At 47.8% G+C, this 25,671-nt stretch overlaps 1 protein-coding gene across 1 annotated transcript in view; it reads left to right on the top strand.

Moving 5' to 3' along the window:
- Gfpt2 (glutamine-fructose-6-phosphate transaminase 2) overlaps nucleotides 1-24,651 on the top strand; it is a 37,353-nt gene extending 12,702 nt beyond the window's left edge. The window contains exons 3-19 of the mRNA XM_003461092.4: nucleotides 1,689-1,787; nucleotides 2,339-2,464; nucleotides 6,355-6,413; nucleotides 7,041-7,175; nucleotides 7,955-8,016; nucleotides 9,490-9,569; nucleotides 10,043-10,160; nucleotides 10,780-10,943; nucleotides 12,274-12,369; nucleotides 12,468-12,565; nucleotides 13,360-13,480; nucleotides 15,458-15,615; nucleotides 15,730-15,844; nucleotides 17,200-17,327; nucleotides 19,444-19,611; nucleotides 22,282-22,443; nucleotides 23,783-24,651. Of these exons, the coding sequence (XP_003461140.2) occupies nucleotides 1,689-1,787; nucleotides 2,339-2,464; nucleotides 6,355-6,413; nucleotides 7,041-7,175; nucleotides 7,955-8,016; nucleotides 9,490-9,569; nucleotides 10,043-10,160; nucleotides 10,780-10,943; nucleotides 12,274-12,369; nucleotides 12,468-12,565; nucleotides 13,360-13,480; nucleotides 15,458-15,615; nucleotides 15,730-15,844; nucleotides 17,200-17,327; nucleotides 19,444-19,611; nucleotides 22,282-22,443; nucleotides 23,783-23,827 (1,934 nt within the window). The 3' untranslated portion in view covers nucleotides 23,828-24,651. The remainder of the gene's footprint in view (nucleotides 1-1,688; nucleotides 1,788-2,338; nucleotides 2,465-6,354; nucleotides 6,414-7,040; nucleotides 7,176-7,954; nucleotides 8,017-9,489; nucleotides 9,570-10,042; nucleotides 10,161-10,779; nucleotides 10,944-12,273; nucleotides 12,370-12,467; nucleotides 12,566-13,359; nucleotides 13,481-15,457; nucleotides 15,616-15,729; nucleotides 15,845-17,199; nucleotides 17,328-19,443; nucleotides 19,612-22,281; nucleotides 22,444-23,782) is intronic.
- The last annotated feature ends 1,020 nt before the right edge of the window (nucleotides 24,652-25,671 follow it).

Raw genomic sequence — 25,671 nt, forward strand, 5'->3', positions numbered from 1 at the left:
GTTCTTAACATTTCTTTTCAATATAAAAATAACATTGTTCATTAAAGAAATTTGAAGAGTATAGCAAACTATAGAAAAGAAGAAAAATTTTTAAAAATTTCTGTCAAAAATACCCCACATTGCACTTTCTACTACAGTTCTTGTTCCCTGCCATCGCTAATCAAAAGTTTTGACATTTGAAGTCTGTTTTCAAAGGAGCCACCACTGTCGCAGTGCTTCACAGTCAGCCAAGAAATGTACGCTCAGATCCTCGGGCCGGGCTGCCACACCCGCCATGCGTGACTAGCGGTGGTGTTGGTGAACCTGTGGCACAGTCGCCCAGCTTCGCCCCCGCAGTCAAGCAGCACAGAACTGCACACACAGGGGCCGTGCACGGCGACAGGGCGGGCGACGGGCGCAGCTGACTGAGAGCTGCTCTCAGCCTAAGGAAGCGCGAGCCTCTGTCCGACAAGAGGTCAGCACAGACAGCAGCCAAACAGATGTTTACCTTCCAGTAAAGAGCTGTTTGTATGTTGAAAGCTCTGTTACCGTGATTTTCTAAGACAAAGGATGTTAATGGGCACATTGTTTTTTTCTAAACTAAATCCTCAGTATTCCGTTTAACTGCAGTGCTGGCCATTGGGATAAATAGTGGGCTTTGGGGTGCAGTTTAGGTGTTCATCTCTAAAAGGTTCCCATCACTGGGTTGTAGTTTCAATCCAGGGGATTCCTCCTGCCGTACTTTTTGCGTGATAGTGTTCTGTCTGCTGTCCACTCTTGTAGCATGCCTTCAGCCTTTTATCTGACTTGCTTTCTGTTAAGAACTGTTAGGGATATGAAATCACTTAGCTCTCCATTTCTCTTCAAGCTGTTTAATTAAAAATGGGAAACAGACCAAATACCCACCTATTGGTAGGTGTCAGGGGGAGAATCTGATACAGCCATCCGCAGGAGGAATGTGTGGCCAGTTACAAAGGTGTTACTTAGGAAGAGCTTAGGAAAATAGATGAATGAAAATATGTCTAAAAGAACAGGGGCTGGGGATCTAACTCAGTGGGAGGACATGTGAGGCATGTGAGAGGGCCAGGGCTCATCCCAGGATGGGGGTGCATCAGTCCCACTGTGCCTGCCCAGAAGGCACTGACCATGGCCTGTGTGATCGTCCCTCTGTCTGTGGGGAGCCCCATCTATAAAATGATGCAGTACTTGCATAAAACCCATCCACACCTCCTGTGTACTTTAAATTATCTCTCAATTTCTTAAACTCTAGGGTCCTTACAAGACCTAAATACAGTGGAAATGCTATTTAAGTAGTTGCTATGGTGTATTATTTAAGGAATAATAACAGGAAGAAAGTCTGAGTATGTTTGGTACGGGGCAGCGTTATTTATGTGTGTGGGACTATTTCTGATCAATGGTTGGACGGAGTGTGGATTCCAGTGACTGCTGTGGTTCCAATTTTGTGGTGTTCTAGAAAAAATGAGTCTTCTGTGATGGAAATGTGAAGAGAGGTTTCTGTCTGGGGCGGGGAATTGAGTGGAAAGACTGAAGGGGTCTTTCTGGATGGTGGAATTGTCCTGTGTCTTGTTAGGAGTGTGCATCACACCAGAGGACATATTAATGAAGTTCACTGATGTGTGTTTTCTGCTGTGTGAATTATTCATCAATAAAAGATTTAAAATGTCAAAAAATGAATGTTTAAACGACAGGTGTGGCTATCGATGGGAACAATCATGAAGTCAAAGAAAGACACATCCAGCTAGTCAAGAAAAAAGGCAAAGTGAAGGCTTTGGATGAAGAACTTTACAGTAAGTGGGAAATGCTTCTCCTTGGCACAATCAGTGCAGAATTGGCTTCTTAAAAGCATTTTCCCCCAACAACATTCACCACTAAAAACAGGAGCTTTACGAGAGAGAGCTCGGATGAATAGCAAGGGGTTAAAGCCATGCTGTAAAACTGTTTCACCGACTGAAGGGTGGTTTATCTTAGGTGGAGAGCTTTCTTAAAATTTTAATTATTATGTATTTGTTTTAATTTTTCTGGAAAATAATACTGCTTTCCTTTGACTCCTTTTTTGTCCCTGTGTGTGCCTGCCGCACTCTCTCCCCCGAGCTGCGTGTCAGCCTCGATTTCTTTTACAGGCAGTTTACTGTGACTAAGCAATGAGCTGGGTGGCTGACGGAGCTCAGTGAACTTTGGCTCAGGGGTGGCACGGCACCCCAGGGGTACACCTGTGGGTGAAGAAAAAGTGCTGCTGGTGGAGCTGATGTGCCTTGATGTCATGAAATAATTTTTATCTTAAGAGTTGTGCCTTTGTGTTTATTTTAAAGGGTGACAAACTGATTTGTCTCTCATTTAGAACAAGACAGTATGGACTTAAAGGTGGAGTTTGAGACGCACTTTGGCATTGCCCACACGCGCTGGGCCACACACGGAGTCCCCAGTGCTGTCAACAGCCACCCACAGCGCTCAGACAAGGGCAACGGTACGTAGTCCCCTGCACCTGTCACTTCGGACTGTGCCTCGCCTGGACTGTGTGTCGGTGATGCCCTGAGCCAGAGTGGGCTCCTGCCTGCCTCTTCTACCCACCCTGTCCTCCCAAGATAATCCAGGCAACCCTTCTCCGAAAGCCCTGACACTGGCCCTGTGCCTTGGTCAGGTGCAAACTTAGCCTGGCTCTGGGGTGCCAGAGTTGTCCTCCTCGTGCCCACAGGAACATGAGGAGTCCTTCCCAGGAGGGCCACTGGGCCTTCGGAACCCAGCCCATGAAGGGAATATGGCTGTGTATTGGTCCATTGCCCAGTACTATATGGTACACCCAGCCCTGGGTACTGTATGTAGAGAAAGGAGAGGCTTGTTTAACGTGTAGCGCGTGGCCAGGTGAGCCCATCTGTGTACCCTGTGGTCAGGCCCTTGGCTTCATCACAGCAAGGCCAGGCATACAGGGTGGCCTTGTCTCATGACCCACTCTCACCAGAACTAACAGGGGCTCTGAGAACCGTGTCTGTTTCTGCTGAGAGCTCCAAAGAACTCTCCCTTGCGAAGTCCCCTCTACCTCTCACAGTACCACACTGGAGTCTGGTGCTCTGACCCCAGAGGCTTCTTAGAAGCTGTGTCCAAGCACACAGGTGGTGGGACAGGTTGGACAGCCTGGGCGCTGCTCCTCCCCCCTGAGAGCCCAAAGTGTTCCAGAGGGCCGGGACCTGAAGGGAAGGTGTGTACTGTCCTCATCCCTTAAGCTGACCATTTCCCTGCAAGAGTGGCTCTGAGCAGTGGCAGATGGCATTGCTGGTGGTGTCAGCGTCCAGGTTGCCTGTTCTGATGCTGGACCCTGGTAGCACTAAGGTTCAGAAAAACAGAGGCTGCTACACCTGCCAGCCCCAGAGCTCTTCCCAGCAGGAGCACCTTCAACTCAGCTGGCTTTGTGTGTTGAAAAATTGAGAATTATTATACGTGCAAGTCCAGTACTGATTGAAGTAAACCTAGGTCAAGGAGCAGCGATAGGACACTGCTCACGAAAGTCTTCGGTGGATTTGGGCTCCTCAGCGCTCCCAGCTTCCCCTCATGTGAGCCCCAGCTCACAGATTCACTTGCCTGTTTTTCCACGCTGAGGCCCTCTTAAATGACACTCTGTCTGGCCCCTTCTGTGGAGAAGAGATGAGCAGACCTGGAGCCGCCAGGGGTAGCTTTATGGGCCTTCTGGCCAGGCCAGTAAGGCCTCCTGCAGCTTGGACACAGCGAGGTGTGAACTGGAAAGAAGGTTTCATTCCTGATTCCTACAAGGCAGACGAAAGAATGCGAGGAGCCCTGGGCCTCCTCGTTGGTTCCCACTCAGAATCAAGGCTGGCCAGGTCGGAAGCCCTGGTGACCATTTGCAGGTGTGATGGGGAGAGCATCCACTAGAAGCACAATTATGGGAGTTAGCCAGGTCCCTTGTCTTGAGACAACTGGGTAGTGCAAGCCCTTGCATTGCTTCCCATTCAAGCAAGGATCAAAGTATCAGAATAGTTAATTGTGGGGGCTCCTCAGCAGGCACTTAACTCACTGTGGTTCCTTTTGAGGGGATGCTGGGCGGAGAGCACAGCCCCCTTTTGGCGTCCCTCACCCACTGTGGAACAGGTACTCAGGGCAGTACTGTGCAGCACCAGGCAGAAAGGCCAAGTACCCCATCCTGACAAGCTTCGGGTGGTGCTGGTGCGGCTTCTCACCAGAGCACTTCGGAGGGTTTGATAGCCTAACTCGGGAAGGAAGGTGCCCTCCCAAGAACAGAAGGCAAGCAGAGCAGCAGGAGGTGGCGGGAGGCCTGGGTCACCCGTGTGTCTACAAGGTCAGGGTCTGGTGGGTGAGGGTTTTGCCCAGGGCTCCACCCTGGACTTGGCCATGAACCGTGGGGCATCCCACAGCTGAGCAAGGCACCGTCACCAGGATAAGGACGGCAGACCCTGTAGTGCTGAGGACGACCAAACCCAAGTCATGCAGAAGCTGGAGCTCCCGGCAGCTGCAGCGTTGGCGGAGCAAACACTGCCCAGGCCTGGTGCCCTGTTCGGTCGCAGCTGCAGCCCCAGCCTCCCGCCTCCACCCTGGCTTACGACGAGCCTCATTAGGGACCCACACCACCACCTCCAGTGCAGACGGTGACTCTTACATGGCCACAAAGCAAAGAGCCTCCAGGGAGTCCCCATGCGAGCGAGCAAACATGAGCTGCAACTCTGACTCAGGATGAGTAACTGAAAAGAAGACAGGGAAGGCAGGGGCAGAGATCCGAAACTTTTCTTCAGAACTCACCAGCAATAGCAAAAAGCACAGACTGTGTAAAAGACATTTTGTCAGGGCTGAGAATCTGGCTCAGTGAGATGAAGCTGTCTATATAGTCCCACAATGGAAAAATAAAGTTTTTGCCAAGAAAGTATGTATAGGGAATAAATAAGTCTAAGATGACAGAAAATGCAACAGTTAAGAAAATAATGCAAAGAAGTAATGATAGACACAATAAAAACACCAAAACCTGGAGGATGCGGTGGATACTGCCATTTAAGAGATCCAAACTATGGTAACTGGCACTCCCAAGACCAAGTGAAATAGCACATAAAAAATAAAATAAATAAAATTGTAAATCCAGGCATGGTGGCTCACGCCTGTAGTCCCAGGACTAAGGAGGCTGAGGCAGGAAGATCGTTGTGAGTTCGAGACCAGCCTAGGCTACAAAGGGAGCTCAAGGCCAGCTTGAACTGCATAGAGAGCCCCTGTCTCAAAAAAAAAGACAAAATTGTAGCAGAGCTGAAGCTGCAGTTCTCTCTCTCTTTTATAGTTTAAATTTATTTTTTGACTTAGACATTTAAAATTGTACATTTTTACAGCATGCCATGTGATAGCTCAACACATGTATACACTGAGCAATGTTCCAGAAAGGGCTCATCTTAGTGAAGCCCTCTCATTTTTTGAGTGACCACACCAAACAAACAATAGATTTTCTTTAAAAAAAAAAAAAACAGGAAGTTATGGTGAGACCAACATAAAGAAAAGACCAACAGAAAAAGATTTTAAATGTGTCGTAGAAAAATATGTGTCGTTAGCAGAAAAAACTTTGAATTGAAGATGCAGCACAGAGGACCCTCAAACACTGGAAAGTGTCTGTGGAGAGCACTGATGCCTAGACGCATCCCGGATGATTACCAGACCCCAAGGGAATGATATATCCACCACTGAGGATGACAGGAAAGGAGCTTGCTTCCTCCGCAACTCTCTGGCTGGCCTAGACCTTTCCTGTAGTTATTCGTCAGCTACTCGCTAAGACAGCACAGTGATGAGGAGGCAGGACCTCCCCACACACACCTCCCAGGTCTCTGGAGGCCCCACCTGTGCAGGGGGCAGCCCACAGCCAGGGGTGCAACTGATGCCCAGGGAGATGGCAAAGGCTGCTGCAGAGGAAGGGAGGGGAGCTCAGGGATGCCACAGCTTTGGAGATTCCCCCCTTAAGAAGTTTGAAGTGAAAACTCAAAAAATGTTAAAGTCAAATGTTTTTATAATACAATGTGAATCAGATAAAGCACAGCTGCAAACTTAGTCTGTGACCTCTTTGGGCCTCTTTGAGCAGGATTCTTCCTGCTGGAAATGACTGGAGGGGTTAATCATCCTGTACTAGACATGATTTGATAATTTGATAAGCTAGGCACCTTCAGCAGGGTCTGGCTGGCGGATGCTTGTCACCTGAAGACAAACGTGTTCCTCATCGCAGACATCAGTCCTGCTCAATAGAAGTCTTTGTAAGATTCCGGTTCACAGAGTGCTTGCAAGCCAACAAATTGTTTTCTTTTGCATCTGACTTGAACTTCATTTCTTACTAGCATTGTTGTCTTCACTAAACTTTTCTTTCAGAATTTGTTGTCATCCATAATGGGATCATCACAAATTACAAAGACCTGAGGAAATTTCTGGTAAGATACTTCCCCGGGGGAATGTCTAAATCAATTGGTATTGATCTTCCCCCAGAAACTTTCCAAACCAAGCCAAATGCAGGAACTAAGCAAGACTCACTGTCCACCACAGCACACAATGAGCACAAACCTCAGCCTCTGCTGAACCTCCAAGCTCAGATCTTGTTTAGGGAGATCCCAGGGTATTAGCATTTGTCGCAAGAGCAACCACAGAGTCATAGACTCAAACTAACATGAATTTGGTGTTGGTAAAGTGTCTGCACGACTCATCTACCAGCTGGGATGTGGAGTGAAAGTCAGATGGTGGGAGCCCACAGCCCACACAAAGGTTGTGTCGTGTTGGTTGGGATTGGTACGTTTGACTCAACATATTTTATCACTTTGACTCCTGTTATTTTGCAATATCCAGATTAATGGCAAGGGCAAGCTTCCGACGAAGAATGATCTCAGGAAGTTCTGAGATGACTCAGAAGCATTTGGCTGTGTGATTCTGGCAAACGCTTTTTGTCCCTTCCCACTTTTGCTTGTTCTTGCCTCGAGTCAAATCATAAGGGACTAAAAGGGTGAGCCAAGCCAGCATTGTGCAATGACCATCATCGGTCCCCTATGTCCAACCTCATGTTCCAGGAAAGCAAAGGCTACGAGTTTGAGTCAGAAACAGACACAGAAGCGATCGCCAAGCTGATTAAATACGTGTTTGACAACAGGGAAATCGAGGACATTACATTTTCAACGCTGGTCGAGCGAGTTATCCAGCAGTTGGTGAGTTACAGGCCCCATCTTTCTAAATCATTCTTTTATTCCTTTATTTTCCCTAGTCATTTATCAGGCAAACTTGCACAAAGATCTAAGGATGAAAGACAGCCCATCCAAAATGCCTGCGTTGCAGGGAGAGGTACATCCTGTGGAACAGAGAGCTCTGTGCGTGGGCAGTAACATCCAACAGAAAGTGGCTTGCAGGGAGACCAGGAAGGGAAGCTGAGTTGTCTGATTATGGGAGTGCAAAGATATGATTCAGGGGCAGGAGAGGACTGCAACCCCACAAACTGATTGTGTTTTCCTGACAGTGTGTGTAGTAGATAGCAGAGTATATCTCTATGCTGAAGGGAATGACTTGGGAGAGACAGCAAGAGAAATTGTGAGTGTCCTGCAGGACTAGACCCAGGGCGCAAAGTCCCCACACACTGTCCAAGACGAGGGTTCTCCCAGAAGGAGAAAGCAGTTTTAGCTGCATGCATCCCCCCAGATGGTCCCAGAGGTGGTCATCACTGCCAGGGGTCCCCATGGGTCTGGGCAAACACTTGAGGTTTATGTCACCCGTCATGAAATCTGCAAGTTCTGGTCTCTGGTATTGCAGTATAGTACTGTTTTGCCTTCTCTCCTGCCCTTGCCCTGCACAAGCTGCTTCTTCAGTCAGTTCCCCGAGTGACCCCAAGACTGCCTGCTAGGAAGAAGGGCCAGGAGACTGCCTGGGCAGCAGGCCACGGCAGCTGCTCTGTGCGAGCCTAGTGGCCCTTCACCCTCTCCTCCTGTGCTTCCAGGAAGGAGCATTTGCATTGGTTTTCAAGAGCATCCATTACCCAGGAGAAGCTGTAGCCACGAGGTGAGGCAAATTCATTGACCTCTTCATGATAAATAAGTGAGTAAGATGAAATCACCTGGTAGTGCGGGATGACAGTAGGACCTCTGGCTGACTGGGTCTGAGGCACAGCTCTGGCTGTACCCCAGAGACTGCACCCCACCGTCTGTGTCACCAGTGGCACTACAGTGCTTGGTGTTCTCTCTCTCTTTCTCTCTCTCTCTCTCTTTCTTCCTTCCTTCTTTCCTTTTTAAGGACAATCAGAAAGTTTGATTTTTATGTGAGATCTCCAGATTTTTATAATTTGACAATAAATTCAAATTAAAAATGAAAATGTGCAGTGGTGCCAGTCCCAGGTTTTGTGGAGCTTGAAACTCATCCAGTTTCAGAGACATCCCTTTATGTAAAAAGCAAGCAAAATTATGAACATAGGACTGGGAACCAAAGTGCCCATTCAGTACTGGAAAGTCTCTGAAAGTCTCTACAGGATGGAGACCAGGATAGAGAGATGGGGCCTAGCTTTTGAATACTCTTACAGTATCTGCAGGAAATGATATGAATTTATCATGATTTATTTTTTATAGAACTAGAACTAATTTAACATTTAGATTTAATTCCACTTTCATCACAGAAGTATAAAATACCCATTGGCTGCTATTAAATTTAGAGGGCCCTTTAAAATATGATAATATTTGCTATTACTATTTAAAATGACTGGAGAAGAAGACAGCATGAAGAAGCAATAAAGCTCTATCTTTCTAAATTGCCTGTAACTGCTGGCTCTGTAACCTCCACGGCAATCTTTTGGATATCTTGGGAGAATTATCTGTCTCAGAGTCCCAAGAAACCACAGAGTTCAATCTACAACAATAAGATTTGGGGATGCCATTTGCCAAGAAAATTTGATAACGACCCTTCCTTGCTGGCATTGTCAAGAAGGCAGTTCAGCTTGTTCCTTCTGGACCCAGAGTTATGTCGCTGATCCGCTTGAGACACAAAAAAGACTGCCTGAAATACTCAAGGTGCTCCCAGCACCTTTGTCAGTGCTACAAACTTTCTACCACACTGTGAGGAGTCAAAAAAAAAGGCTTTACACAGATCAGTGCTGCTGGAAACCAAGGCCTCTGAGACCTGAACAAATACTAAAGGTCTACATTAAGTCAGGTTAGCAGACCAGATCCATGTATGAAGGCTGGCTTCAGGTGAATGAACAAGTTCATCATTAGTTTATTGATTGTATTTGTAAGAAACTGCCTGAGGTAAAATATTACCCCTTTATACTAAATTAATGGGCCTGACACAGCTCTCATGCCGGCCTGTGGGTCCCTGCTCTGAGCCTTGGGACATGGCCCTGCAGGCGGGGTGCCCATCCAGCGGGACCTAAACACAGTTTTATGTTCCAGGAACAGCACTGGACCAGGGATTCCACCTTGGGTGCTAGGAAGACACAGCCCACGGTGTTCACAGCACAGCTAATGATGCTTTCTTCCTCTGCAGGAGAGGCAGCCCACTGCTCATCGGGGTGCGGAGCAAATACAAACTCTCCACAGAGCAGATCCCCATCTTATACAGAACGTGTGAGTGCTCCCAGGAAGACCTGCACAGTGAGGACTGTGTCTCAGGACGTGACAGCTCCCCGTGTCTGAGGCAGGCACATCCCTCTGACTGGCACTCACTTGGCCCGGGCCCCAGATCGAAAAGATGTTTATGCAGATTCAGCTCCATCTTTTTAAAAGCTTTTCATTGTGGGTATTTTCAAAGACACACAGAAATAGAACAGGACACGACTTGGCATGACAGCAGCAGTCCCCTGATCGGAGTGTTTCTTTGGTTTGTTTTTGCTTGCACCACTCTCCCACTGTAGCGTTTAAATGCTCTTGCAGCGGCACTGTGCTATTTGGGTAGCTTTTACATGATTTGGCTGACACAGCCAAAGCTAAAAATTGCAAATTTCTCCCACACATAGTCAAAAGGGAATTGAGTTTCTTGCCACATGTTATGCAAATGAAGTAGTCTCCTGGGGTCTGCAATCAATTCCTTTATTTACTAGGCAATATTGAGAATGTAAAGAATATCTGTAAAACGAGGATGAAGAGACTGGACAGCTCCACCTGCCTTCACGCGGTGGGCAACAAAGCCGTGGAATTCTTCTTTGCTTCTGACGCAAGGTAACAAAACCTCTCCACCTTTCTTTCCTAGGATTATGTAACCAACACATGACTAACACGACCCCCAGCCCCTCGGACAGGCGCCATAGGCAAGCCCTCTATCCCTGAGCTGCAGCCCTGGCCCGGCCACCTCTTACCTATTTCTCCATTTGAGCTGTTTTCCCGCACCTCGGCAAGGGCTGAGGCCAAGCCAGATTTCAGCCCTTGGCAGCGCTCCCGGGAACCCTCACGTGGCCTGCACCGCGTTTCTGTCATGGGTTGCTCAGGTGGCCACAATCCAGATCTACTGATCTACTGTTTGGGGCCTGCATGAGTAACTGAATGAGTTGTCACTATTTTGGCTTTTAGAGATGTAAGCTAAAGTGTCTACAGAAGAAATTCATCATATTTCTATACATTCTTTAATGAGTTAGGATGTCAAGTAACCCAGACAGCCTTCAGAATAACTGAGGAAAAAGGTATTGTGCACAGGACGGGGAAGATTCATTGTAAATTGATCTTTACAATGTGATGTTACTGTCACTAGTAACTGATGCTGACCCCATTCTTGGGAAACAGTAAATGATTTGTAACTCTTCAGAGCAAGGCAAATACGATGCCTGTGTTTCTGCCCTTTCAGTGCCATTATAGAACACACCAACAGAGTCATCTTCCTGGAGGATGACGACATCGCTGCAGTGGCTGATGGGAAACTCTCCATTCACCGAGTCAAACGCTCAGCTAGTGATGACCCATCTCGAGCCATCCAGACCTTGCAAATGGAATTGCAGCAAATCATGAAAGGTAGGTGACCTCTGAGAGTCTGGGCAAGTCCTGGGAAGCAGATGTTCTGTGGAGGAGCACCTGACACTGTTGCCTCCCACCCATCATGGCCACAGGCTGGGCTGCTGGTGGCTTGTGATTTGCATAACTGAGGAACTATGGAGAGTCTGACCTGTACTTCCAAGCAGAGTCTTCTTGATGTGACCCCAGTTCTTCATTTGACTCCCTGTGATGCTTCCCTAATCCCAGTCATTTCTTCTTTGGGGAGAAGGTCTGCAGTAGTGGAGCTGAGGACTGTGGATCACTTCCCTGTGAACAGAGCCCATCCCCTGCGCCCACCCTCATCCCCCACAACCCCTCCCTCTGTGAGGTAGCCTGAATCAGAAAAGTTTTAAGAACATGAATCATCTCTCTGCTTAAAGCCACCCAGTGGCTCCTCCACTATCCTCAGAACAGGACTCAGACTCCTGCTGTAGCACACAGCCCTGCCTGCCAGGCCAAAGCTCCGCCCCGCCCACTTAGCCCTCTCCTCACCATACCTTTGCCTGCCAGGCCTGCCTGTTTACTGGCCCAGCTGGAAGTCCTTGCAGTTACTGTTACAGTCATATAGCAGCATGACTTTCAGATCATCAGAGCTCCCCTGACACATAGCCCTCAGGGAGACCTCTGATCCTCTAAGCACCAAGGCCCCTCCTGACCCCTGCTGACAAAGGCCTCTTCCTTCACCTCCTCACATCATATACAGCTCTGTCCTAGGCAGCAGATGGGGAAAAAAGTGCCCACCAGGTCTTTGGAAACCTCCAGATCATTCATGCAGTGCCTAAGGCAGGGTTAAGCCCTGCAGCCATTCTGTCTCTTTAATGACCATCCAGTCCCATTCAGATAGCCTGGAAATGCTCAGGTGACTGGAGAAGGTTTATCTCTATGGTAGAAGCTAGGAGGGTAGTTACTAAGTAGACATTGCCAGGGCTGGGAGCATATGTCAATGGCAGAGCACAGGTCCACATGTCCAGGGTTTTGAGTTCAACCTCCAGTGGGGTGAGAGTGGGGGGAGGCTCCAAGCCTTGTAAAGGGAGCATGGACCAAGAGAACCAGGCCACGTTTGTCCCTTGCAGCCTCATGTTAAGTCACTCCCTTTCTCGAGTTGCAGGGCCTCAGGTGCACGGTGGAGATGGTCCTTGTACCCAAACTGCTTCCTTCTGACTGTCCCAAGGAGCATTACCTGGGGAGGTGGCTTTACAGATGTCACTAACACTATTGCTTAATGATTTTTTCTTCCTGGTTAGAAGTTAAGCAGTGGACATGAAACTAAATGGAAACCAACACCACACGTTGATGTTTGTTTGACCAGGTAACTTCAGTGCATTTATGCAGAAAGAGATCTTCGAACAGCCAGAATCCGTCTTCAATACCATGAGAGGCCGGGTGAACTTTGAGACCAACACAGGTAATCCCGAAACTCGCGCGGAGCCACTGCTGCGCCCTGCTCAGTAAGCCCAGCCACTGTGTCAGGTCAGCCTTGTCACCAACCCCTGTATCCTGCAGTACTCCTGGGCGGCTTAAAGGACCATTTGAAGGAGATTCGACGGTGCCGCAGGCTCATCGTGATTGGCTGTGGAACCAGCTACCACGCGGCTGTGGCTGTAAGTGCAGCGCATGGGTGGACAGTGCTGGGAGCTTATCGGCCCAGGAGGAGGCGCTCTTCTTGTGCACTGGGCTCCGAATGCAGCACGAGGTCCCGCCCACAGCCATTAGCCACCCCAGGAAGTGGCACGAGCCCTTTTCCTCTGCACGCCCCCTGCCTGGCCAACAAGGTACTGCCGTGTCCAGCAGGGGCCCCTCAAAATAACCCGCCAGCTCTCTTCAGGTCCTTGCTCTTACTGAAGTGAGGCATGAAGTGGGGCTCTTAGTAGAAAATGGGGGAGCTATCACTGACGTGATACAAAGCAGAAACTTAGTGAAAGTATGGCAAATGCAGAGGAAGCAGAAGAAAAGCCATCTTAATAGCAGAGCAGGCTGCAAGATAGGGGGCGTCCCGCTTGGGATGCCTGGTGAGCTTGGGTGTGCTTCATGTTCAGAAGGGTAAGCTGGTTTCTAAGACTAACTGTTGCACTGATTGGTGCAGTCAGGGTCTTGACCTTTGGTTCTGGAAAGGGGACAGGTCAGCTGGAGATTTCTTAAGCAATAAATGTGAGTAGCACTTTCACAGGGAGTCCATCTCTCAAGCATATGGCAGGGCACGTTCCTCAAGCACACAGTACACGGATAAGCATGCAATGACTTTCCAGTGGCAGCCATCCAGGTCTTGCCCCCTGTTTTCTGCCTGTGCCCTCTAATCCATCCTGCAGCGCTGTGTTACAAACCATCCCGGGAAGCTCCACCTCCCTGTGTGCGGTGGGGCCCAAGACTGACTCTCATCTCCTCTCTTTGTCTTCAGACACGACAAGTGCTGGAGGAGCTGACCGAGCTCCCTGTCATGGTTGAACTTGCTAGTGATTTTCTGGACAGGAACACACCTGTATTCAGGGATGACGTTTGCTTTTTCATCAGCCAGTCTGGTAAGGGGTGCACAGCCAGATTTGCACCAGCTCATTTCCTGCTCTCTTCTCTCTGCACCCTACCGCACGCCACCCTCTCTGCTGTATCCAGTGAGTTCTCACTGCCTCTCCATGTGGGTGCACCCCTTACCCCTGTGCAGCAGGGCCTTCAGCCCTTAAAGACATCAGTCGTTAAACCATTGTGGGGAGAGGGGTGTGACAGCTAGAGTTTGGCTAAGAATCCAGGTCCATTGTGCGTGGGGGGGGGTTGTTATTGTTCGGTTTTTGGTGTTTTATTTGGTGCCCTGCCCCATAGTTTCTCCCAGCTCCTGACTTTCCAAGTCAGGTACTCTAAGGACCATAAACATTTGCTGGGTTTAATTTAGTGGCCAAAACAAAATCTCATTCAAAATTCTGCTGGATTAAAATTCACACTGAGGACTCGGCATGGTCCTGTGCCCAAGCCATGCTGCTCATCTCATGCGGTGTCCACACTGCTGGGTGGGGAGACACAGAGGCCATGCTTTGGCTGCGGGCCTTCCCCTGCCGGGTGCCATGTGGATGCTGCATAGAGATGTAACTCTGCTCTGGCTTGGCTGAGCACTGGTCCAGGAGTTCTGTAGCCTCATTTTTGAGTGCTTTTGAGCTTTCAAAAGGTTTTAGTTATGAAGAATTCCAAATTTTTAGAAAGGTAGAGAAATTCACCTAATTCATCAAATAGTCCCAGCAGGTATCAATCCAGCTCATCCATATCAGCCATTACCTGATTAACCTCACCCTTGAAGACCATCCCCGGCACCATGCCCTGTTCTCCAGGAAAATTTCAGAATATATGATAGGAAATAAAAATGTAACCAGGTTATTCTCACATCTGAGAATTTGGCAGTCACACATTTAATACTGCTTCTCTTTTCAATTTTTAATACCATTTCCATTTGGATGATAGGTAAGTAAAATGAGCGCAGGCCAGCCGTCTGGCAGACCACCTGTTAACTAAGGCTGCCATGGTGGCCTCTGATGGACTGTCGCATCAAAGCCAAAATGTACTTCATTAATTGGCAAGAACCACTAGTAAAAGAGCAGAGCTGGAGTGCTGTGTGATACTCAAGCGTGTAACCCTAGTCCCGTGCGAGGCTGAGGCAGAAGGGTCACAAGTTCCGGGACAATTTGGCAACTGAACAAGACTTTGTGTCCAAAAAAACAGAGTCGGGGACAGGCCTTAGGGTCAATCTCCTGTATAGGGGGAGAAAAAGGTTTTATATAAAAATAATACAGTGTCAGGCCCAGACTCTATGCAGGAGAAAAACGTATCAAGTGACTTCAAGGTTCAGGCTGGCGGGAACTAGGTAGCTGGATCCTGTGTCCCGCGGCAGAAGTCAGCAGGGCTGGGTCTGACAAAGGCAGGGCTCTTCCTCTGCTTCCCTGCCCGGCCACCCCTGGTGCTGAGGAAGACCAGCGCCCTTGGGAAGCAGAGGCACCGGGGGCACCAGCCCCGGCCGCACAAAAGCTAGGAAAAGCAGGGCCAGGGCAGTGGCTGTGTAAATGGAGCAGCCTCCAGAGGCCCTGCGGATTCCAGTGGTCTGTCTCTTATTTATTTGGATCGAATTCTTAGACTCACACGGAGTTTGCACCAACAGTCTTAAGTCTATTTATCAGAAATACCATTTGAATCCACCCTGAGAGGCTGCTAAAACAGTTTCCTTTCAAAGATCTGTTTGAGAAACAGTGTTGGAGCTCGCTGGGTTTCAATGCTGAATCTGTGGGACCTCAGCGATCCTGACCTCTAAGGTCTGGGGTTGGGGTGGCGGGTGCAGGGCCTAGACAGAAGCTTCAGCGTCAGCCTGCGTCCTCCAGCGGAGGGGCCAGGGCGGCAGCCCTGGGGCGGGCAGGGCAGTTCGGGGATGCACCTGCCGCTTCCCACCTGCGGGCTGCGAGGGTGGGCAGGGGTTTGGGGGGCGCACACTGACGCGTCTCCCCGCTTGCCCCGCGGGGGTCCAGGCGAGACCGCGGACACGCTCCTGGCGCTGCGCTACTGCAAGGACCGCCGCGCGCTCACCGTGGGCGTTACCAACACCGTGGGCAGCTCCATCTCGCGCGAGACCGACTGCGGTGTCCACATCAACGCGGGCCCCGAGATCGGCGTGGCCAGCACCAAGGTAGAGGCTGAGGTTCGGGTTCGGATTCGGGGCACCTCGCCCTGCTCCTGCCCCCGGGGCCCGGTCCCTCTAGCCAGCCACCCACGGTCTCCGCCCCTCCTCCGCCGCCCGCAGGCCTACACCAGCCAATTCATCTCCCTGGTGATGTTCGGCCTGATGATGTCCGAAGACCGAATTTCACTCCAAGACAGGAGGCGAGAGATCATCCGCGGCCTGAGGGCCTTGCCTGGTGAGTGCCCACCGTGCTGGGCTTTCAGATGCACGCACAGCCGCCCTTGGAGCAGCTGTTTGGCCTCCTGCTCCTAGACACCTGCCCGGCCCGCCTGCCCGCCCGCGACCGAGCCCTTCATCGGCTTCCCAAGCCACTACTAGACCCTCCGCTGTCCATAGCGAGCAGACCTGGGCACACGGCAGAAGTTCCCCAGAAATGGGCAGTCAGCTCGACTCTTAGGGAATCAGACAACAGTGTGTGTTGCCAGTAATAAACTTGAAACTTTGAGTCAAAACTTAAAGTTTTAGAAAATGTTGTCTATCACCATGAGCTTCGCTTCCCAGTATTCTCCGATGAGCTCTTGGTGGTCTCAAAAATGTAATTTCTAAAATGTATTTTAGAGTGAAATGTGTCCACGTTCAGAAGATTTACATCATTTTGTGGGCAATGCATGATGTTATAAAATTTGGCACGTGTTAAAGAACCATTTAAAGTATAAGATAAATATTAATCAGAAAATTTTATTGATATGATTTCAAATTCTGTATTTGTAACTACCACTTAAAGAACTACCCATTTTCAAGGTTGATACAGTATCAAAAAAGAACATTCGAAGTATTTGAAAAAGTTATTTACTCCTTCCCTTTCCAAATGCAAATCATTGGAAGACCAGTTTATATATTTCAACCAAAAAAAAAAATACAACAAATTTAATGTGGCAACAGAGAAGAGTCAACTGCTTTTTACTGAACATTAAAAAGACATTCAAATGTTAAGCAGTGCCACTGTTCTTACCCATTTTCCCAGGAAAATGTTTTGTGCTTTTATTATTTTAAATGAATGAATATTTAAAAATTTCTCAATGCTATCTTCTGATGTGGTAAACAATGAGAGCTATAACCCATGAAAACAAAGGCTCCTAAGGGACCAGCCATACTTTTAAGACTGTAAGGGAACCCTGGAACCAGAAAGTCCAAGGACCTAGTCTGTGCACGTGCTTTGCCTTGAGAGGAAGCCAGAAAGAGAGGCATTCGCCCAAGGCGTCCTCAGAGTCCACTCTCACAGCTGCTGATTGCACCTCAGTTGTTTCAGTTGCCTTTCTAAAAAATGGAGCTAGAAATAAAAGCTCCCTGCCTGCTACGAGCGCTTTAAAAAGTCACACAAATACAAATTCCTTTCCCAACAGACTTCCAGCCAGTAACCCGAGTTATTTCCCATAATCATAGCTTAAAATCCTTCTACACTAATGCAGGAAGCATAGTGTACCAAATAACTGAGTTCCAGAACTTCACGTTCTACCCTACAACTTTCTTTATGAACACTGTTTTGAAATTAGAATGACTGACTCTCCCTCTGCTGTGTGCCTGTCTTAGAGCTGATCAAGGAAGTACTGGCCCTGGAAGAGAAGATCCATGACCTGGCACTGGAGCTGTATACACAGAGATCCCTCCTGGTCATGGGCAGGGGTTATAACTATGCCACGTGTCTAGAAGGAGCCTTGGTGAGCCCCCCTGCCCAGCCCCTATCCCTGCGTCCCACTGCATAGCTGGGCAGACAGAAGAGGCCTGTCTGGAAACCAATGGCAACAAGAGCACAGTACAGTAAGGGAGGGAAGGGCTGGCCGCCCCCTGACTGCACTGACCTCACTTTCAACCAAACTGCTATGGCGACAGAGTGGGTGTCTATCCCCAGGGAAACCCCAGTCTACCAGGAGAAAGGGGCAGGGCACTCTTGAGTGAGGCCCATCTCATTTCATGGGAAGTGTCTGAGAGATCACACCTTATGGAAGAAGCCAAGCCTCAACAGGTTCATTGTCCTGCTCAACATTACACAGAGGACCGGAGTTCACACTGCTGCAGGTAGCCTGTGCAGCAAGATTTTGTGGACCAGAATTGTAAGACAGTATCTCTGTAAAGCTTCGTCATCACCCATCAGACCCAAAGGGAGCTTGAGATCCTGCGAGAATGGAGCTGCTTTTTTAAAATCAGTTACCGGCTTTTCCCTTCGCTGGCGGTCAAGATCCGGTCAAGACCCGTGTCAGCATAAGAGCAAGCTGATGGTGCAGAGCCCAGTGCCAGAACCACACGGCTTCTGCTGGGAGCTGACTCCACTGCTTACCCAGGTGCAAGGGCCTCTCAGAAAGCATTCGGCGGGTATCACAGGTGGTGGTAGCTGGAAGTACAAGCCTGACCTCCATGAGCTCCCGCTTCCACCACCTCTCTCCCGTGTGGAGCCTTTTCCCCTTAGGTCCGCTGGTTCCCAGTGTAGGGTATTATGAGGATAGCAGCGAGCACCCAAAGAAGAGACAGGGCAAGGTATGGGGGAAGGACATGGCGCCTCCATGCCCTCTCTGGACACATTACCCTCCAGGAACCTCCACGTGCCCTTTTATGTTGTCATGGAGACTGCATTACAGAGGCGTGATTGATTTATCATTGGTCATTGATGATCACTTTAACCTTAATCTTGAGATTGGGAGTTAGAGGTAAATGTTCCAGCCTGCTGATTCTGTCTTGATCTGCCTGGAGACCAGCTCAGGAGCTGTCAGCCATCAACCAGTCACTAGTACCCTTCCTTTGAAGAGCTCAAGAATTTTAGGATTGTATGCCAGGAAAGGAGGAAGAAGACAAAGTACATATTTCACAAGATAGTCGCTCCCTGGCCTTTGAACTCAGAGTGTCATGACTGCTAAGTCTGACTGCTGCTAATGAAAGTGAGGAGCTGACACACACTGCTTCTCAAGGGGCATAGGGCAGACAGGGCCTGGGTGGGATATATCGTTGGCCCCCAGTAAGGTAGTTCTGTTGCCAAGCACTAGTGGTTCAGTGTACTGGTGAAAGGTGATGTTAAACTGTGTCTCCAGTTAGTGACTGGAGAAAGCAAGAGGCATTTAGGCTGCTGCTGGCACAAGTCAGTGGCCCCTCTGTGGTCACTGGGAGGCCAGTACTCCAGCGGTCTGCAGCCACCGGGGGGAGGAGCCTCAGTCCTTCCAGTGTTCCCCTGACCCAAATAAATAGCTCTAGGCAGGGCGAGATGTTTTCTTTAATGGTCTCATCTGTGCAATGACATGGCTTTAATGGTAACTGAGTAGAAACGGATCCACCTCATGTACTGCAAACATACATGAGTGACAAAAAGAACAAGAAAAATGGATCTACCTAGACCTAAGAAAAAAATTAGAATAGCCGAGAGCATGCGATTTGGTTTGCTAGGTCAGCTGGAGCAATCCTCTGGAAGTGATGCTGGGTAAAAGTCAAAGGCATGACTGATGGACTGACATACGGGCCGTCTCTGCAGGCACAGTGGTGTGGCTGTACCCAGTGATGGTGAAGAGACTGCAGCTGACTGATTAGGGGGAAGGCGAATGACTGGAGCCAACTTGGTGTCCAGCGTAGGTGGCCATGTATAGAACTGAGAGAGATGAGCTGTGTGCCCTGGACAGCGCAGACGCTGGCCCTGGCCTTGCCACTGCTGCTTTGACGGCGCCATGCACCTACTGGCCTTACAATCCTAGGCTCCAGCCTTCTGGAGTCACCACTCTCCTAGCTTCCCTTGCTCCCTTCTACCTTCCCCAGCCCCTCTGCCCACTGTGATGGTGACACCTTGTGTTTCCCCAGAAAATTAAAGAGATAACCTACATGCACTCAGAAGGCATCCTGGCTGGGGAGCTGAAGCACGGGCCCCTGGCACTGATTGACAAGCAGATGCCAGTCATCATGGTCATCATGAAGGATCCTTGTTTTGCCAAATGCCAGAATGCTCTGCAACAGGTCACGGCCCGGCAGGTGAGGCCTCCACAGATCTGGGGACACCTCTACCTTGCTGTCTTCCACACATGCCCACTTCACCCTCTTGGTGCTCACCACCTGTGGGTTGTGCTGCCAGTGAGCAGGTGTGATTACACACACTCTCCTGTGCTCCTTGTGAGACAGGCATACATTTGGAAAGCAATGCCGGGCTGCACCATACCCTACAGCAGCTCCTCAGTGAGGTCCAGTGACTATGCTGCCCTATCTGCCTTAGAGTCCTGGCCTGGGAACCAGGGGAGGTACTATACCTCTGGTGGAGTATAGTAGGGGTGTCTCCCAATGTCACCTCAGTGCCCTTCTGATGTTAACTAGACAGAGTCAGGTCAGATTTCACAGGGGTGGGCCACCCTTACTTCGGACACTAGCCAGGTGCTTACAAGGATTATGAATCACTCACCCTTTTGACCAATCAAGGGACAGTGCTGGCCCCTGGGGGGCAGCTGATATTCTGAAGAAAGCTTGTAGAAAGAAAAGAGCTTTTATTAAAATAAGCAACTGAGGCGAAAATAGCCAGACTTTTGTCCTAATGGCTATTTCAAAAAATTCAGGTTCATAAAAGAGTGTTTGTGTTTTGTTTATTGGCTTTAGCGGGGATTGAACCAGGGCCTTTGGACTGAGCTACATCCCCAGCCCTTTTCAAAATTTTTTATTTGAGACAGGGTCTCACTAAGTTTCTCAGGCTTTGCTGAAACCTGTGACTTTCCTTCCTCTGAGCGCTGGGGTTCCAGGCATGGAACCACCACACCCTGATTCAAAAGGGAAGGAGGGGAGCCATGGGCAGGAAGGGTGAGATTTACATCTTCAGGGGATATTTTTCTTTCTCTTAGTTAGACATCCCTGTCTAACTACAAGGGACCTTCAGCACCTGGGCCAGTACTTTCATGCTTTATATAAGCACATAATTTTCCTAAGAGGATCGACAAAGCAATTTGAAGACCACCAGGTGTCCCCATTCTAAAGACCTAAAGAAAGATCACTGAATAGGAGCCTAAGGACTATTGTTTTTCTCCTTGTCTTCTTTTCTGGAATAGTCAACTCTAGTAAGTAGTACCTCAGCCATTTAAAGGAGGATTTTGTTTTAGAAGTAATGATGTTCGGGAAGGGCAAAAAACAAAAAATGGCTTTACAAAAGACAACTTTGCAAAGTAAATTAATCTCAAACCTGGTGCCATAAAACAAAATGGTGTGAGCAACGCCACTGTTATGTGGCTGCCACCTGGGGCATCCCCACAATGCCCTCAGCTCTGGTAATTCTCTAGAACAACTCAGAGAACTCAGGAAAGTGTGGTACCTCCTATTACAATTTGATTTAAGGATACCAATCAGGACCAGCCCCAAAAGAATCCATAGCCCTAGGCCCCAAGTCTGAAGGGTCTGGGTCCTCAGTTTGAGTCACCCTCCTGGTGGGGCACCTTGAGATAACCTGAGCTTCTGGCTCCAGTGCCTATGATTGTTTTTTTTGTTTTGTTTTGTTTGTTTGTTTGTTTGGTACCAGGGATTGAACTCACAAACACATACTTGCAAGGCAGGTGTTTATGCCACTGAGCTAAATTCCAGGCCCAGTGCCCCTGACTTAATGGGGATTTGTAAGTAAGTATGACTGATTAGCTCGTTGGCTTTTGATTGAACCGATCTCTAGTTCTCCATTCTGTTTTCAGGGCCCAAAATCCCAATCCTATAATCACATGGTCGACCTTTTGGGCACAACCACCCCCCATCCTGAAAATTGGACCCATCATGAATCATCCCATCAGAATAGACTCATGGTGTCATCCAAAGGGCCCATCAAGAGAGACAAAGGTGCCTCTCTCATTCAGGAAAAGTTCAGAAAATTAATCTCTCTCCCAGAGACAAAATAGCCAAATTCTTTATTATACAACAGCTTCCAATGACACAGGAGGGCGGAGCCCAGGGCTCCATCTGGGGATGGCTCATGAGGTTGCAGGAAGATGAAATACAGTAAGGTGTACGAGCCCGCGGCTGCCGCACCTGTCTTAGCACAGTGATCAGACCACAGCATTTCCCTGCTGCAAACCTCCTGCAGCCTCCCATCCAACCGCGCTGACCCAGCGTTGCCTGCCCCTTCTTCCTGCTCGCTGAGTTCCAGCCTGCCCACCTCTTGTGTCCTACTCATGCCAAGCTCATTGCTGCTCAGAGCCTTTGTGCTGGGTGCTTCCTCGTCCCAGAATGCTCTTCCCACAGGTCAGAGTCAGCTCATCACTGAGGTTTTAAGCCAAAATCACCTTTTTGAGCAGCCTTCCCAGACTTCCAAAAAGCGCCTCAATCACACTGCCTATTTTATTGCCCTGTGGAATTTACCCAAAATTCATTTTCATGTCATGGTTTACTTATGGTTCTGTTTTCCATCACTAGACTATGAGCCCCATCAAGGTTAGGAGGAGGCATTCCAGAGCCACTTGACAAATGGGGTTGAATGATGTGAACAGGTAACAGTCATCTTACCAGGCAGGGACAGGAATGCACCGTGACACATCACATGCTTCATCCCTTACATAAATCAGGAACTGCCCTTCAGCCATAATTCCAACAATTGCACTAATGCTGATCGCAGAAATTGCAATGGTGGAAATGGTTTATCTTTCAGAAATGAGCTATTTTGTGATTGTATTTGTGATTGTACCCTAGGGTCGCCCGATTATACTGTGCTGCAAGGATGACACAGAAAGTTCTAAATTTGCCTATAAAACCATCGAGCTGCCCCACACAGTGGACTGCCTCCAGGGCATCCTGAGCGTGATCCCACTGCAGCTTCTCTCCTTCCACCTGGCTGTGCTCCGAGGATACGATGTAAGTCTAAGCGCTGCTTCTCCATACCAAGGAGGAGAGATACGGCCCTGACACACACTTGTACATAAGCATGAAATAGCGGGTGATGTTTCAGTGCACAGGTGTTATGTGGATTGCCACAGTTCCCTTTTCTCTAAATACTGAGAGTAAGTGATCACTAGAGAAATAATTTCATTGCAAGAAACTATAAAGTAGCTTATATACCCTGAAAACAAGCTAAGAACTACAGAAAGGTGGAGGACCATAATCATTAAATTATAACCCCACCACCCGGAGGCAATGTTAATTAACAAATTGAATATTTTATTTATTTTTTCCTGTTCATGTGAAGTTTTAAAAAACATTTCCCTACATTAAGGATAAAATTTTCTTTTATTATTTTTCACATCATTATGAACTTGTTATATGTAACATTTAATTATTGCATAATATTTTATCAAAATCGTACAACATGATTTTCCTAACAGTTACTCGGCCAGTTTGTTATTAGTTTTTTTCCAATTTTTCATCTTCATAAATAACACCGTGGTGAACATCTCTGTACATGCACCTTAGTCCCACATCTAAGATTTGCCCTTAGTCTAGCTAATGAGACATTCTGAGATTCCTAATATATATTACCAAATTATGGTCTAGAAAAGAACTACTTACAATCTTAGGTACATAAGAACATATAATTCACTGTGTAAAGAAATAAATGTTTAATTACAATTTTATTTGAAATGCTTTCTAAAACATAATAAAACCTACAACAGAACAAATATTTAAATGTGTACATAGCATTCAGAATTGATATTTGCTAACATTTTATTTACCATATTTGTTTCATCTCTTAAATATAAAATAAATAAGACATTGTAGGTAAAGTTGAATCCCATTTTCTCACCTATTCCCAATCATACTTTCTTCTCAACTTCGATCCTAAAAAAATTTTTGTGAAATTGTGTGTATTCTTCAAAAGGAGTTTCTTTCTTTTCCTTTCCTTTTCTTCCAAACTCAGGGCCTCGTGCATGCCAGGCCAGTGCTGTACCACAGAACTAGCAACACTCCGAACCCTGAACAATTTTAACTGCACATCAAGCCAGTTTTTAAATGCATGGGCCATAATCTTTTGATAGTGTTACACAGCATGACACACCAGTGTTTATTGAATGAGCTAAACATACAGTGAAATGAAGCTTTTAGGAGGAATCTGCTTCCAAGGAGTAGGTGTCAAGGTAACTCGTGGTCAGAGGTGACCAGGAACATGTTTCTGAGCATAACGCACCCTGATAATGGCTCTGGACGTGTGGCATGTGGTTTCTGTCAGTGTCCTGAACAGAATCTTCCTTTCTTTCAGGTTGACTTCCCCAGAAACCTGGCCAAGTCTGTCACTGTGGAGTGAGCAGAATCGCCACCTCTTGTCTGCTTCAAGACCTGTCACATGGTAGACGCCACAAGAGAAAAGTGAGCACTCCCCAGTGCCACGTGCTCCCAGTAGAGCTTGACAGCTTCGATGTGCCTTGTACCCAAGTGCTTTTGCTTACAGCAGATACTGTTTCTCTGTGTCCTGAAGTCGCCCGAGGAGAAGGGGTCATTGTTTACATGTGGGGATCAGAGCAGACTTTTCCAATGCTGTGCAATATACAGCTCTTTCAGAGTAACTGTGAACCTTTTTAAACCGACACTAGTTTTAAAAAACAAAAGTATTTATAATGATGATTGTACAGCTTTTAAGTTATTTTTCTAGTGTGTGGCTTTCCGTAGCCATGGTAATGCCCAATCTCTCCATCTCAGCTACCCAGTGCACTGGCACTGGGCTCACTCCTGGTGAGTCCTCATCTCAGACTGAACATGAGGCTTTGACCTTCTGGATTTCTGCCCTTTCCCCCTCTCTGGGCTGCTCCTGGATCCTGGCCTCTGCTGTCAGTGAAGCCCAGTGGTCTCCTCTGCCTCCCATAAGTCCAGTTGAAATTTCAGTTTCCTTCAATACTTTCTTCTATTCTAGGGTCCAAACCCTACCAACTCTCTGACTTAGGTTTAATCAGACAGCAGTTCTTTTTAAGCCCAAGTGACCTGTCGGCTCCTGCTCTCTACCCATTGTAAAATAGCTTGAAATGTCCCATGCAAGAGGGTAATTTTAAGTGGGCTACCCTGGTCTCTATTTAAAAGTGTACACAATCAAAGTACTATGCAATTTTAAGTCAATAAATATAGTATTTACATGTATGTTGTGTATCTGAATTTGGTTAGAACTGATTCTTTTTGTGTACTTTGGATATTGAAGACTTCCAAGGAGCTCACCAGAGTCTGGTGGGAAGAGCCCTGTTTGTTAGTGCCACAATTTGGGTGTACTACAATTTGGATGCTGGCAGGAACCCGACACCTATAGTGGCTTTCCTAGACCTCTACTTTCCAGTCCTCACAAATTAATAAGGGGCTACCTGCTACAGAAATAACTAGACTGTTTCTGTCTTCCTGATCAAACCACAATCAGTGTAACTCCTTAGGAAACTGCTGACAGTCTATCCAGAACATGTTTATCTAGTCAAGGCTTAGAACATGTATTTCAACCTTACACCCAACAGGCAATGATCAGCTTGACTTTTGTGCTAATCACTCATCTCACCTTTCCTTGCACTTCTACCCATGTGTCTCTCCTCAACAATATATACTTGGCCTTCTGTACCCATGAGTTCTGCATGTATGGATTCAACCAACCACAGATGAGAAATATTTGAAAGGACCCCAGAAAATTCCAAAAAGCAAAACTTGAATTACTGCATATCAAGTATGTTGAATCAACATGAATAAAGTTGTATATAGGCACTATATTAGGTATAGTAAGTAATTTAGATATGATTTAAAGTATAAGGGTATATTTGTAATTTATGTGCAAACATTATGTAAGGGACTTGACCGTCTTCCACTGAGTTTGATACCAATGGGGGATCCTGGGTCCAATCCCCTGCAGATACTAAGGATGATTATATCACCTAGTTTTGAAAATGGAGATCTAGTACACATCACCAACATCATGAAATTTAGTTCCAGTTGTCAGGCATTAAAAGGGTAGCCTCCTGCTGCATGAAGGCTACAGAAAGAGGTGGGGGGATGGGTCTCCAGGTCACATCTGACTTCCCCTCCTTGAGGAATAACTCCGGCCCCTTCTGGGGAAGTCTGGGCAAGGTCTCGAGAGGGTCTTCGGAGACCCAGGGCTCAGCAAAGCCAGACACCTGGCAGGCCAGG

This window comes from Cavia porcellus, unplaced genomic scaffold (assembly GCF_034190915.1).
Source record: "Cavia porcellus strain 051 isolate PalLab524CR breed Dunkin Hartley unplaced genomic scaffold, mCavPor4.1 scaffold_19, whole genome shotgun sequence".
Lineage (NCBI taxonomy): Eukaryota > Metazoa > Chordata > Mammalia > Rodentia > Caviidae > Cavia > Cavia porcellus.